The 15,795-nt window shown below is 39.0% G+C and overlaps 3 protein-coding genes across 3 annotated transcripts; 1 reads left to right on the forward strand and 2 right to left on the reverse strand.

The window, feature by feature from the left end:
* Positions 1-345: 345 nt before the first annotated feature.
* Positions 346-2,038, reverse strand: LOC135596677 (probable galacturonosyltransferase-like 4). Its single transcript, XM_065088737.1, has one exon. It carries the CDS (start codon positions 1,789-1,791, stop codon positions 733-735), a length of 1,059 nt encoding a protein of 352 aa, XP_064944809.1. The 5' UTR covers positions 1,792-2,038; the 3' UTR covers positions 346-732.
* A 2,893-nt stretch (positions 2,039-4,931) lies between these two features.
* On the forward strand, positions 4,932-11,818 carry LOC135597771 (uncharacterized). The gene is made up of 11 exons (XM_065091215.1): positions 4,932-5,111; positions 6,088-6,252; positions 6,326-6,429; positions 6,689-6,763; positions 8,709-8,802; positions 8,911-8,970; positions 9,131-9,196; positions 9,281-9,379; positions 10,592-10,636; positions 11,167-11,269; positions 11,580-11,818. Exons 1-11 carry the CDS (start codon positions 5,004-5,006, stop codon positions 11,648-11,650), a joined length of 990 nt encoding a protein of 329 aa, XP_064947287.1. The 5' UTR covers positions 4,932-5,003; the 3' UTR covers positions 11,651-11,818.
* Positions 11,819-14,093: 2,275 nt separating this feature from the next.
* Positions 14,094-15,785, reverse strand: LOC103972388 (uncharacterized). Its single transcript, XM_009386713.3, has 2 exons — positions 14,576-15,785; positions 14,094-14,291 (listed from the first exon to the last, which is right to left on the reverse strand). The coding sequence occupies exon 1, from the start codon at positions 15,524-15,526 to the stop codon at positions 14,609-14,611; it is 918 nt and encodes a 305-aa protein (XP_009384988.2). The 5' UTR covers positions 15,527-15,785; the 3' UTR covers positions 14,094-14,291; positions 14,576-14,608.
* Between the last annotated feature and the right edge of the window lie 10 nt (positions 15,786-15,795).

The following is a 15,795-nucleotide window of genomic DNA, read 5'->3' on the forward strand; positions in this document are numbered from 1 at the left end:
GATAAGGTGAAGGAAGGAATGTGTGGTTGATGATCAAATATATCTGATGATCTAAAGCGCGACAATTACAGGGGGAGTCCTCCGTGAGCACGAACTCATCATCCTTCATTAATCGAGGTCATAAATCTATCATGAAGGAAATTTATAAGCATTAAAATCCAATTATTGGTATGCATGATAGATAATATTCAACCAACTTGGTCAAACTATTATCTACTTCGATTTTGACAATTATGTTCGATCGTTTCATGTCACATGTGCAAAGATTATAATTGAATGACCATCTAAATAATTCAGCCGCAATGTATTTGCTTATACACACAATCTTGACATTTATACATGCCGAGAAAAGTTAGAGAAATTATAAGAAATACTTTTTGCTGTTTCTGTTTCCTTCCTCACAACACACACACAGTCACGACCGAGACCTAAAAAGTATGAACAATTCAATGGCGGAAGGAAATCCCACCGCTGCATCTAATGATCATCGAGTCCCCCATGAAGCCCCTCTTCAACGCCTCTCACTTGTCTTCTTCCCCCTCTCTCTCTCTACTTGCAGGTCTTCTCCCTGCACACTATGTTGGTATGTTGAGGTCACTTCTCACGAACTTTTTATGGGTCCTCCTCTTGCACCCATCGGAGTATCCTATCTCTGTGTCTCCTCGTCATTGCCTTTGTCTTCTTCACCTTGTAGAATCTAGACCTTGTCTCTTCTCACCTCGCCAGACCGCCTTACTCTTCTAAGGTGGGTAACGAAGACCTGTAGAGGTCGTAGGGTGCCCAAAGGTAGTCCACAGCACAAGGCTTTCTGGAGTCCAGCCTCAACCAAGGCTTTCCTTTGCCACTCCAATGGAGAAGGCTGATAGGCCCTGGGTGAAGGCTCCTGCACTTGCCTTCGATGTTGTCTCCGCCCAGGCCGTGCTGGTTCCATCTGTGATCCACTGCCTTGATGTTTCCGGCCAGTACCAGGAGGAATGGTGGCAGAGAACCCAAGTGGTAGATCCGCTTCTGCTTCTGCACCGCCATCCAGTCTTCCACCATCTTGGTGTAGCCACCCGACCTCCACTTCTCGACGTCCATGACCATCACCCCGGTGTTGAAGTAGCAGGGCTGTCGGCCGACGAACGTGCTGGAGAGCGTGGCGTCCGACCAGAAGGCGTCGGTGAAGTACTTGGTGAAGTTGGCGTGGCAGTACTCCGGCGCCGCCACCACATGGTCTCCGAGCTCCACCTCCCACAGGTGGCGGATGTCGTCGACGACGATGATGTCGGAGTCGAGGTAGATGACGCGGCGGACCTCAGGAGGGAGGATGTCAGCGAGGTAGATGCGCGCGTAGTTGAGCGGCTGGTCGAGGGCATGGCGGATGGAGCGGGAAATGCGGCCGCGCACGCGGGCGGAGTCGAAGCGGTACACGCGGAAGTCGAGGTAAGGGAAGGCGGAGCGGATGCTGGCGAGGACTTCGGCCTCGAGCCGGGCGGCGAGGAAGTGGAAGGTGACACTCTCGGGGCACGAGGTGTGCTGGAGGATGGAGAGGACGGCGGCCATGGTACCGCGCAGGTAGTTGGCGTCGAGGGTCATGGCGATTTCGACACGCCCCGCGGCGGACGGCGACGCGCACTCGTCGCCGTTCCGGAAGGCGGGGGCCTCCCGGAACGCGGGAATGGACGAGGTCGTGCTGGAGGGGCGCCGGATGACATCGATGCGGATGCTGGAGGCGGAGGTGGCGCAGTCTGCGGCGACGACGAGGAGGACGAAGGACAGGAGGCCGTGGCGGCGAAGGTAGGAGGCCATCCTGCCTCTACCGGAAACGGAGGTCTTACGAAGGCGGCGTCAGATGCGAAGGAGAAGAGGAGGGAAAGAATCCATGAGGAAAGGTGGAGGAGGAGAAGGTTAAAGGAGTGATAACAGGGTGGGGCGGGCGAGAACAGCGGCGGATCCTTCGACGGTGGTGGGAAGCAGCGTGCGGAAGCGCGCGAGGCACGGGAGACCAGCTCCTCTGCGGTGGACTTCATCCGGTACTAATATCTAACGAAGCCTATTCCTGCCGGTGGAAGGCACGTTGAGGTTGACGAGGGGTCAACCGAAGCAATCCAAGGAATGCTCCAAAGTTAGACAAGGAAGGAGGTGATCGAAACAAACACCACTTCTGCTGCCATTAGAAAGCTGAGTATGGCACGCAGAGAAGACGGAAGACTGAAGGCATTCAGATACACAGAGAGCAACACTTCTTTGTGCGGGCGCGCGCGAGTATATATATATATATATCTCTCTCTCTTAAAGAGAGATTCTTGCAAACCATCATCCTTACTATCGTGGTTCACTATATCGACCCATACCGCTGGCCATAAATGATATATATCTATCCGATGAATGATCCATATAGGAATCATCCTTTACTAAACAATATCATAATTTAACTTATATCAGACGATACGAGGTCTATACCAAATAGTAACAATCAAAATTTGATTATTATCGATGAAGGGCTAAGATCACCCCATTTTAAATAATCAAATTGATCATTTGAATTAGAGGAATATATTTTTTTAACTCTTTTTGCCTCCTTTTTTAGTTCATATTACTCTCTCGATCTCTTTAACTTTCTCAGACTTGTTCTCATTTACATCTCTTTCTTATTCTCATATTTTACTCTCCAACTCAACAAAGTTAGAAAACTATGATTTTTTTATTAGATCAAATTTTAGACGATTAAGAATAAGATCTTCTTCAATCTAAATATGACGGAAGGAGCCAATGACAGTGGATGATTTTGAGAATATATGACATAACTTATACAATATAGACATAGAGCAAAGCTTATCGTATTTACAACCATCATATCATGAAGAATCTTATGACTAACAATATTACAATTGATAGTTGGTCATAGTTGATCTTATGATACAGAATAGCATATTAGTGATGAAAATAAAAATTATGACATTCTCCATAATCATATTTACTTTAGGAGTCACTTTGGACATATGTGATTCATGATGATCAGATTACGATTATCATTATATTAATGCACCAATTACATACGATGCATCAATATACTATGTTATGGAATCAAATTTAGGATTGAGTTTGACAAACATATCAAATTGATATACTAATACATAGAATCAATGATTTCAATCCATCACTTATGGAGCTATATCGTTCTCTTTTGTGGTAGAACTAAGTATATTAATCCATTGATTACTTAATTTATTTAAATTTTAAAGTTTAAATTATTAATAAAAATCTAATAATTTAAATTATTTTTTTATAGATAATTCAATATTAACGAAAGGATAATTCGAAATGTACGACAAAGGTACTTCTCCGAAAAAAGATATTTATCACTATTTTTTCCTAAGTTAGATTTTTTTACTAAAATTATACTATATTTATATTTATTTCCAATTTAGAAATTCTAATTTTTTTTTAGGTTTTTTAGAGCTATTTTTAATATTTTAAAAAATTTTAGGTATATTTGGAGCTATTTTAGGTATATATATATATATATATATATTAGGTATATTATACCGATCATTAGTTGGTATACCAAAATGGGTCGAAATTGTGAACCTTATTTATTATAATTTATTTTCTTGAACTTTTAATAAGAAAACTTGAAAGATTAGGAAAAATATATTACTTTTTCAAAATTAACTTTTTTATTTCTAGATTATTTATCTAAATTTTTTTATTCCTGTCCACCTTTCAACAGCTTTCAATGTGTATTTTCCTAAATAAAATTCTTGTTTACGATCCATGAGAACTATTTTTCTGTAAGAAGTTAATTTTTAGTCACATATCCATCCACATGTGTGACTGAAAATAATGTTGAGACTATGCCTTAGTTTAGTTTTTGAGAAACACTCTATATTATTTATCATTTTTTATAGAGTATCCATTGCTAAATATGATTTTTTTTCCCTAGAGAATATAATTTACAGACTAGTTTTGCAAGATGTGAGAGTGTTTATAGATTTTGGCATGATGACTTTCTTAATTACCATAATCTTATGATCATTAAAAATAACTCAATATATATATATTTATTTATTTATCTAAATATAGTTCTTTTAATAATCCAAGAGAAAATTATTTTCATTTGAAAAAGTTAAATTTTAGTTAAATACCCATCCATATTTCTGTCAATATATGTGGTTATATAGCTTGTTGTGCTTTTTTCATTCTATTCTAAATTGTGATTAAAATTTTCTACTTAAAAAAATATAATTAATAAATATGGATTAATTTATTTTTTCTTCCAAATAGGTGATGAAGATTGGATTTAAGGATTTTTCTATTATCAATCAAAATCTTTACTAGTTAAACTATTCAACGTCTTCAAAAATTATCAAGCAAGATTCTAACATAGAGATTTAATTTTTTAATCCATATTATACTCAACTATATGTATTTAAATATTTTTTATCAAATCGGAATGAAATCGAATTAGACTGAAATTAAAATCAAATCGAATCAAAATCCGAGATAGATGGTTTGATCATGAGTCGCTATTAAAACAAATATCTTTAAATTATAAATAATCTTATTTTAACTTATTTTAATTAAAAATAAAAATCATCGATCCAAACCAAAATTAGAAACCAGAATCAGTTCCGGATCTGAAATCGTAGAATCCGAAACCCATGTCAGGTCTTGAACTATTTTAAGCAAATAAGTTGCTCCTAAGAACTAACTCAATTAAAATTTTAGAATATTCTGGAACCACATACTTTTGGGTCCCGCATGGTCCTTGCCGTGGCAGAGACACATCACCATGAGTTTGTCACCCATTGGCATACCATCCGCCTGAGTCCTACCGATGAGACTATAAGCCAGCGGGTATTGTATGTTAAGCTGACGTCTCCACTCATCGAACCGGACCGGACGGAACCGAATCATACTCGACAAAAGCAGCATCGAACCGTGGCGACGTCTACTTTTCTGGACCGACTTTGCTTTGGGGCGAAGATAGGGAGTGCCAGTCGAGGCGAAGCGCGCCGATGTCCTTCTTGTTCAAGTCGTCGCCGCGGCCCAAGCCGACGCCGGCGGAGCTCGCCAAGGCCATCAAGGAGAGCTTCTTGGCCCTCGACACCAGCACCTTTGCTAAGGTTGTCTCCCCCCCCCCCCTCTGATCCGGTCTTGATCTTCTCGTGTTTTCCGATCGACCGCCGGATCATTAAATCTGCTTATTTCTCCTAAATGCGTTGTAGATCTAAGATTTGAACGGATCGCTTGCGATTTACTCAGTTTGCATTATGTCAATTACCTATCCGATCGAGTTATTTGTGGAAATTTCTTTGATGTTCTCGATCTTCTGCTTTTGAGATGCCGTTTTGTTCGATCTGCCTGTTTGGGCGTGGTTGATAACTCTTATGCGGGCTTTTGGATTCTTCTTGAACATATTCAGTCCGATCAAGGAAGAAATCTCTCAATCCTGTGCAATTTTTTGTGTCCACCAGTGCAGTCCATAAGGTGAAAGACTGAAGTAGCTAACATATTGTCGATCCTCTACTCCATCCTGTATAGCATATGATATAGATTGTCTCGGACTTTGATCCTAGCAAGGATGCTTTTAGTGTCCAATCTTGATCATATATATCTAGAAGTATGAATCCTGCAAAGGGTATCAAGGTTTTCAATACTTTAGTACTAACCTAATAACGAGACTATAAGAATATTGATGCCACCTTCGCCCATATATATTTCTTTTGGTGTTTCATTTGTCTAGGCTCTAAACTCATTGTCCCTTCTTCTTGTAAGCATGCTGCAGCACAAGTCTAGAACTAAGATCTTCATGCGTGCATTCCTATCCTATGCTGGCGAGCACCCAATTCTTTGCCTGATGGCTGACCTTGTACTCGTAGAGCAGTTTTGCTTTTGTACTTTGTAATTCTACTCACCTTCAACTGTCACACTTGTATGTTTAAAGGCAGCTTAATTACACTTTCTTTGAATATATCAGAACCAATGCAAAGTGAACCTTTTAAGAGAAATATGTACAAAGCAAATCTAGAGAGATAGTGATGTCTCTTGCACATCTTTTCATTATTTCATTTTCTAAGAAATTATATTTTGTTATGTTAGGCTCTTGAAGAAGTTCAAAAGAATATCCTTTCTATGAGACAAATGCTTTCAGGGGATGGAGAAGTTGAACCAAATGAAGATCATATTTCACAGTTGGCTATTGAAATATGCAAAGGAGATGTTCTTGCTCTTTTCGTTCATAAGTTGCCATCATTGAGTTGGGAAGTGAGTTTAGCTTTCATTTGATGTAAGTTTAATCATCAATGGTGCCAAAGCTAACTGATGCTTTCATAAGCAGGCCAGAAAAGATTTGGTGTACTGTTGGTCCAGTTTATTGATGCAGAATTGCTGTGTGGAATATATTGAGAATAATTTGGAACTTGTGGATTTCCTTGTCATCTGGTGAGTGCTGTCTTTTGTGCATAGTTGATTTGTCACCTAATCTTCAGTATCTACAACAATACTTTCCTATCTTCCCAGTCATCCAGTCATAGGGGAGTGGTCCATTTTTTTTTTTCTTTACTACCATTCGCTGTTAGGATTCTTTGCATTGTTTCTATATTTCAACTGTGTCATCTTTCTGTTTTTTTCCTCCTTGAGTTGTTGAAGTTTCCAATTAGTCAGTCTTGAAGCTTCATTGAGTTAGTTCTTTTCCGAGCAGCTACAACAACAAAGAAATTGCATTGAGCTGTGGTAACATGTTGAGGGAGTGCATCAAATATCCAACTCTTGCAAAGTAAGCTATCAGAAATCCTTGGGTTGTTGTAATCATTATCTTTCTATCTTATTCTTCTGTTAACATTTCTGCAAGTATATAATCAAATTAATCATCATACTTCATGCTTAAATAATTTAGATTGGTATTTATGTTTAGCTTTCTCAAAATTATGAATATGATCATATTGTTATCGGTTATCGGTGTTCTTTTTGTTTCATGTGCTTGTCCAAACTAACCAAGAATTATATGTCTGGGTGTTTTTGATGAGGACGTGATGTGACATCATCTGCATCTTCAAAATTCCACTAATTATAGCCCCACAGATGCTACTCATTAATTGAAGTTATGCTACTCATCATATTTATAGTTCACAAATTATACCATTCTTGATAAAGTAACATAACTTTTTTTTACCATTCACTGGAAAGTAATCACACAAAAATTTTTTACTCGAAAATGTGTTTGTGATCTTTATCTATATATGCCTAGACTTTTTCTGCTGAAACATCTATTGAGCAAGACAAGAATTTTATACTCTAATTACATTTTCTATTGACAAAAGAATTTGACATTGTTCAGTTTGCCCATCCAGTCAGCCTCAAACAGGACATTATAGATTTTGGTGACATTTGGATGTCAAGTCTACATCAGGATTTTCAGCACAGAGTGGTCCATTGATATAAAGTATTATATGATGGTTTATTTATGTAGGATAGAGTTTTTTTTCTCAACCAACATTAATTAGGCAAAAAATGCTCATGAAGTGCCCCTCAAGATCAGAGGAGACAACAGGAGAAAAAGGTGGTATGAGAATATCTTGCAAAAATTGCCACCCAATTGGCAAGACCTTTAGCTTCTCTATTACATGCTGGATTCTAAGAGCCTCAAAAAGACTTGATAAACGGAAAATTTCCATTGACAACATTTAAAATCCTCCGAGGAGGGGTTCTTCTGTAAGATTATAAACCAAATTGAGTGCATCACACTCCAACTACAAGCATTTGATGCCTTCCTTCAAAGCAAATTGAGGCCTTCTTTAATAGCTAGAATCTAACAGCCTTTAGCATATTGTCCTCGGTGAATCTGCTACCTGCAAACAGAATATTGTCATTAGAATCATAAATGGCAAAGCCAATACCATGATTCTTGTTTGGACTAGACCAAGAACCATCTGAATTAAGTTTGAACCAACCCTACAGCAGGTGTCTCCGATCTATTTCATGAGAAATCTCTCATTTGTCCCTTCAGGAAACTTGGAATCAGCAAAATTGCCTTGGGTTTAGGCTGATTAAATTTGGCATCACTTCTAGTTTGCCGCGACAGAAACCAAAAACCCATGGCAATTAAGGCTCTTAGGATCAAAAACATTCAACAAAGACAAATCATCTCCTTCACTGAGCCAGCTTCCCAAGTGCCACTCCTTCATGCTGAAGTGGATGTTCAGATGGAGCTGAAAAAAGAATGTTTACTGAGAATTCACATTGTAAAAAGAGGTGGTTAATGGATTGAATGTCATTTTCGCATAACCAACAGAGACGAGGAGGAGCTGTCTGCATGGTGGCAAGTTCGTCAACAGTAGGGAGTTTTTTGTGCAAGAGTTCCCAGTAGAACAGGACTTTTTTGGCTGCTGGCAGCTTCCATAAAGCCTCTTAATGTTTGATTACACTAAGTTGGGTCATTTAAAGGCATGTAGTTTGATTTCCTATAGCTTCAAGTAATCCTTCATGCTTGTCTATGATTGACACCTTGGATAATTCCAAGTGTAGTGACACTAAACCTGTGTTTTACCATTGGTCCATTAAGGAACATGGCATCTTAATTAACTTCATGTATGAGTATGATAAATAAAACTGTAATATTTTACAGCTAGGTGTATAAGGAATTTTAAACATAACATTTGCATTATCTTATGACAATTAATTTTTGATTATGAATGCATTTTGATTTTGTAGTGATCTTTCAGATGTATCTTGGAATCAAATAGCTTTGAATTATTTTTCAAATATGTGGAACTGCCGACCTTTGATATAGCTTCAGATGCTCTTGCTACCTTCAAGGTCAGTTTTAGTAACACTCTGCATTTGGCTTTTACTTATCTTCATGCTGTAGACTCCAGAATTATGTTCATGCATTCTCCTATATTTACTTATGGACAATTTTTGCAGGACTTGCTTATAAAGCATGAAACTGTTGTCTCTGAGTTTCTGATTTCACATTATGATCAGGTCTGCTAATAAGTTCTTCATGTACCAACTCAGTTGTTCATTGATTAAATTTTCCCAAATCCAACTTATTGTGATAATTTGCTGGAAAGTTGGTATGTTAGTTGGGTAAGATGTTTCGGCGTGCTCTGTCAAGTTGTCTGATTGAAGAGTGTCGTTGCAGTTCTTTGAGCTATATGAGAAGCTACTGACATCTCCAAACTATGTAACAAGAAGACAATCCTTGAAGGTTAGTTCTATCAGTAATCTACATTTAGCTTCCGTCTCAAAGTTTCTGTCTTTTATAATTGCATTCATGTCAATTATTGTTTAGATTCTCTCGGATTTCCTTTTGGAATCCCAAAATCTGCAAACAATGAAGCGCTTCATTCTAGAAGTTCGATTCTTGAATATTATGATGGCACTATTAAAGGTACATGATTTTTCATCATATTTCTACAACTCTAGTTTTACTAGCTTATTGTATGTTTCTTAAAGTATATTTTTGGTTTTCGTGCTATTATTTCATGGTTTCTATGTTTTCCAATGAGATCTTTAATATTTGGTATTTTTAATGGTTGGGGATCCTGTGCATATGTTCAGTAATGTGCAAAATGATAGAGGAGTTTGATTCTATTTAAATTATATATAGATTCATATCCAGATGCCTGTTAAGAGGGCGACAAACTTATATTAGCTCCAGATAATCTTTCCATAAATGGTTATGCTGCTTAGTTCTGGTATATAGCTCATATGAGTGGGCACAAAATGTGTTTTACCCTTTCTGTCCCTTATTTCAGTAAAATTGCATCAGATCCTGACAAATATAATTTATTAAAATCCTCTCCCTCTTAACCACTTGACCGGCAACCCCTACCTGCAACCTCTCTCTATTTTCTCTAACCCCACCCTCGGTTCACAATCCAACACTTGATGAGGAGTTTAATCACTGGTAACATATAAAATTTGTCCTGTCCATTAAGACCACAAAATCAACAGGAGCCTTCGGCATCTAAATAAAGATACATATTGAAGCTACTTAGTCACCAGTGTCAAGATAGTGGATCTTTGATTTGATGATGGTTTCAAAGGTAATTAATCCTATACTATTTTATATGATTTGATGTCTTAAATGTTTGGCTACATTAAGAATCAAAAGGATTAGAATGTGGCTAAAGCTCATTTTTCCAGGCCTTAAAGAGTTTGACACTGCATGCACAGCTGAATGTTTCTTTCTTCACATGGACGGGTGAAAGTTGTCCTGATTTAAGAAATATCTGCTGATAGACTGTTTTCTCAATATCCTGTAAAAAGATAATTGACTTCAGCTGTCAACACTTCATCTAGTTATTTTCTGCTTCAACTAGGGAACCTCCAGAAAGAGAAGAGAATGCCTATGAACTTTGAAATCTGTTTGCTTGGAATGACTGCCAAAATTTCTGCTCCATAGTTGGCTATAGAATGTTTAAATATGTACCTGATGTCTTGAAATTGATTTCTGGGATAATAGTTCTTTTATGCTGTTTCTGTTTCATTTGATATCATTTGTTTGGGGTGTTTATATTAAGTTTCAATTGTCATATAACATGTCCTAATTTTATGTGTACATTTTTGTATTCTTGTCCATGTGCCATGTTCTTTTCAGGACACAAGCAAGAATATCCAGATTTCTGCCTTCCACATTTTTAAGGTAGTTTGTCGCTCACATCCTTTTGACACATTTTATGTTACATTTTTTCTAATTGTATGTTCCAACTAGAAACCTGCTGACAGTGGGTATTTCTCATGGTTTCCTATCTTCTGATGTTTAACATGAAGATGAACCATAAAGTTCAGGATTCAGTTTTGGTTAACTAATTGGTTTGAAGTCATATATTATTCACAGTTGCTTATGGTTCCTTGTATTGCCTTAAAAAGTATTTCGATTTTGTATCTAAACTCGATCTGACTACAGCTTGAATGTGTGCATTTTCTCTCTATGGCACATTTTCATAGTATTTTGCTAGGGTTTCTGAAAGGGTTATTTGCTATTTAACCAGGAAGATGATGTGTTCTTGATATAAATTGCAATAGGTTTTTAACTGAAGCCTAAGCTCCAGGAATAAGATGGGTTCTTTCTATTATTGACAATGGTTTTTTAATGGTTTAAGAGACAGTTGTTATGCAATATCGGCTTCCTACTAATAAATGTTCTTGTACAATTCTTTTTCTTGAAATTAGGTATTTGTGGCTAATCCAAACAAGCCACCGGAAATTATCAATGTCCTGATAGACAACCATGAAGAACTTTTGATGTCACTGCAAAATCTTCCTATGAGCAAAGGTAAAATTCTGTCATTGCATCTGTTCTTCGACAAGCTATCCATCAGACATGTTCATGCACAAAAGAGATTGGAAAATTAGCCATCCCATTGGAAAGGCCAACTTGTCATCAGTATGGTTAGGCCAAAAAGGAACAAATAAATCATCATTCTTTTTTACTTTCACATTGGCTCCTACCTCTGTTTTCCCCTCCACAACCAATAAACACATGAGCAGCTGATAAATAAGATGCATCTTTGAGTAGTTGTTTCTCTCTGACCAGCACTTGTATTAGCTGACAACTACTACTTTCACTTTGTGTGTTACTGTAGGTGAAGATGATCAATTTGAAGAGGAGAAAGATCTAATCATCAAGGAGATCGAGAAACTTTCGGGTCTATGAACTGCCAGTACACATAGGTCTGCCTTCCTAATTAATTATATATATCTACTTTATTTGATTATAATGTTTGCGAGGTGTTCATCATGGCTCTCATTCATAAAGGTATTTTAATGTTTAATTAAACCTGGTTTTAGATCAACACTAACGGAGATGGGTGTATCTTTTCTCTATCTGTGTGTGCTAATCAATAGAACTGTGGTGACCCCAAGGACGAGATAGGACATAGCAACTCTTTTGCGAAATCACTGTGGAACTTGTTACATAGATAGGACAATAGAACTCTGGTTGGTAAACCTGTTTGAAATCACTATGGAACTCTTACGGAACTGCTGATATGCCCATACAAGGACGTAGCAAACAAGTTTGGTATTGTTCCAGTGAGTCGTTACTAGGAACACATGGTGAAAATTAAAATGACAATAGGATATGAGTGCCAAAAAGGATCAATATAGTTGTTGAAAGTTGCATCAAGTTGATGTATGAAGAGATAATAATGCACACAAAAAAAGAGACCGTTCGAAGGATATAATTGCAATTCTGATGATATTTATATGAGCCAAACTTCTATGCCTCTTATCATCCCAAGAAAAAAAGGGAAGTAGTGTACCTTCATTAACTATCGAATCTATTTAATCGGATTGTTTCAAAGATTGATTGATCTGATTTGATTAATCAGTTTATAATTTTAAATATTTTTTGGTTCAATTGGATGATAATATAATATTTATGAAATTAAACCCATGTTTAATTAATCGATTAAGGGTTTAAGATAATTAATTCAATAGAGTTGGTTTTTTTAATCAAAATTAATTTAAATCAATTTGAAGCAAAGAAGGATATGAATCATTCATAAAATCAATTTGGTTCGTATTTATTTTTTTGTTTGATTTAAATACCCTTGGGTCCCATAATGGATCGTTCCGTTTGGGTGAGAGGGTGGCGAGTTACGGAGGAGATGAGTTTTTATTTGTTTTTGGTGCGGAGGTTAGATTCTCGGGGCGAGATTCTGGCGGACGCTTCTGCTGCCACCCCTCTCCCATCCCCACCGCCCCCCCCTCCCCTCCTCCTCCCCCCGCTCCTTCCCTCCCGATCACACATCATGCTTTCGATGAATACTCAGCAATGTGCTCTTATGGACGGTAAGACAACTCATCTAATCCATACCAGCAGGACACAAATCTACTTCTCAGAGCCAAAAAGAGAAAACCAGCAATACATGCTAAACCATAAGCACATTAAAACTCTACCCACTCTTGTCTACGAGAACACAGTTCACTGGATCACAGTTGCCTTGCTCCATATTCTGACCTAGAGAAGATTGCTTATGTACACCATCAATGGATAACACATCCAAACCCATTTCTCGTCTTGCAGAATCCGCAACCATATATTCAAGCTTTCAGCAAAGAATACAAACTCGGGAAACCATAAATTCGCAGCCAAAATCGAGGAAATCTGTAACATAATCCCCAATACAAACAGAAGCAGCTATTTCAGAATATCGGCGAAGCAACAACATTCCATAAAGTCGATCGAATCCTAGTAACAGATTATCTTTCCGCTACATTCAAAAGTTGTCTTGCCAACAATGTCTTGAAACATATTCAATTTTCTCTAGCAACAAATCAGTTGTCAGTAGAGGAAGCCAAGTTCTAGACAACAATACCAACAGAAGGGTTCTCAAGTCAAAGCCTCTCGAACAAATCTCTCATCTTATGGTGCTAACATCTTAATTCATACAGATCCAAATAAATTAATCAAGTGCAAATGTTTCTTCAGCCTAAGAAGAATTAGTTACATAGTCTGATTTGTGTTCTGTCCTTCAGAAAATTAACTGTCACAAAGCAACAAAAAAGCATTTCTAATAGTCTTTGGGAATACGGTACACAAGTATGAATAAAGCCGGCGACATAACACACTTCCATGCGCTATGCTAAATAATTTGTGACATAATCTGGATATGCAATACATGATTCTCCATACACCAGGAAGAAAATAGTCGATTTCCACACAGCAATTGGTTACATATACATGTTGCGTTGCACATCAATCCACACTATTATTTATTTATTTTATAATAGTAGCTTCGTGTGAGATGCACAAACACAATATGTGATACGCATAAAGGGATACTATCATAAGATATGAATCTAAAAGAAGAGACATAGCGTCGAACATTGTCACAATCATAAAACATCAAGCAAGTATCAGAAAAGGTTAGAGAATCTAGATGGGATAAATGAATTACTTTGATGTAAAAGCATATACAACAACAGATCTCCAACTTTAGTATCACATACAATATATTTAGTTTACCGATCACTGAAATAGAAAGTTCTGAGCAAAAAGATCAAGAACAATTTGCATGAAGCAGAAACATTTCTAACACATGTTAGCACAAGTGGTAAGACAATTGTAGTATCTAATTTCGAATGAAGACGAGTAGACAAAATAAAGGCATTTCACTGACAAAATAAAAGAACTTGGAGTACATTCAAAATGCCCCAAACAATTACCAATGACCGCAAGCAACCATTATGCGCTTAACTAAAGTACACAACCCATAAACCGACACATGCGTTCATAACAGAGGTACCCATGGTCTAGCATCGGTAGCTGGTTGGTCCTAGTATTGACGCATCTGCAACAGGTCAAGATAATAAAAAATCAAACATTTCAAGGAAGCCAAAATAAGTAGTTTTTTTGTTCTCACTTGGACAAAAACTTCAGAATTTACTCGTCGGATCAACAGATATAATGAACCACTCTAAACTCTAAAGTACCTTTTAATCTATCCAAATGCTAAAGATTTTTTCTAAAAACATATTAACTATGAAGACTGAAAAAGAAACAAATTCTGCATAATTTATCAAAAATAAAGAAAGAAAGAAAGCATTCGAGCTTAGAGATTGTAAACATCTTTACCTTGAGTTGATTCAGGTATCCTTGAGGCCACTATCAGCAAGTACCAACAACTCCCTCTTCCTTAACAAGCCCACCTTGAGAAGCTTTGAGGACTCCTGTTTCATCCCTCACCACTTGACCCATGGGATTGGGGGCATGAGCCAAACTAGTCAACCTACCCTTCGCCTCCTCGTCCATGACATGGTTCTGCACCCCTATCAATGGATCCGCCTTATTCGTAGCTTCCACGGTGCCCTGAACTGGTGTCTGCGCCATCCCTATAGGCTCCTGAAACCTCATCCATCTATCCCGCTCTCTGTTTTGAACTCTCTTCTGTCCCACCATGGCTGCAACTGTGCTACTCAACTTCGGCATCTTTTTCTTTGGGTCCATGACTTCAGGTCTGGGATCCGGTGCTGCAACATGATCGGTTTCCTTGTTCTTCTTCTCCTTCTCGGTCTGCGACAACAGAAGAACCTTTTCGAGGGCTTCCCTCGCTCGCTTCCTCGCAACCGCTGCCTCCCTGACCTTCCTCTCGGCGTCTGCCCTGGTGGCCGCGGCCGCCCTGCCCATGGACACAGCCGCCAGTTTCGCGGCGGCCAGAAGCACCTTAGCCGACTTGAGATCTATTGATTTCTCCGCCACGAGCGAGAAGTAGGAGGAGGAACCACCAAGGTCGGAGCAGCTAGGGCAGACGAAGGATGCGGCGGGATTCGGGAGGCAGGCGGAGTGGGCGACGGCGGGGCAACCGGAGCAGCGCACGACAGGGGATGTACCGCCGTCGAGGAGGAGATCGAAGCAGGAGGTACAGAAGGCGCCGGGGTGATAGCGGAGGACGCAGGAGGTGCAGAGGCGGCAGAAGACGGTGCGGTGGCGGACGTGGTGGAGCGGCCAGGGGTCACGAGCGCCACACCCGTCTCCGCCGCATCCGGCCGGCCGGAGGTCCCTCTTCACCTGAGCGTGCGTCGTCATGGCCGCCGCACCATCACGATTCACGGCCTCGAAACCCTATAACAAGAGAGATCTCGCGTCGTGGACGTAAGCGTTGAGGCCTCCCCCAAATCAATCAATCGAGAGAGAGAGAGAGAGAGAGTTAGCGCAATCTGTCGCAGTTTCGGGGATTCTTCTCCCCTCGTCTTTGAGCTTCGTTTTAGGGTTTGGGGTTCACTCTCAAACGGCTCTCCCTGGTCCGGTGCGGCCACGAGCGAACTCGGTGGGACCAGCAATCGAGAGAGTAGCCC

The sequence above is a fragment of the Musa acuminata genome, chromosome BXJ1-11 (genome assembly GCF_036884655.1).
Source record: "Musa acuminata AAA Group cultivar baxijiao chromosome BXJ1-11, Cavendish_Baxijiao_AAA, whole genome shotgun sequence".
Classification (NCBI taxonomy): domain Eukaryota; kingdom Viridiplantae; phylum Streptophyta; class Magnoliopsida; order Zingiberales; family Musaceae; genus Musa; species Musa acuminata.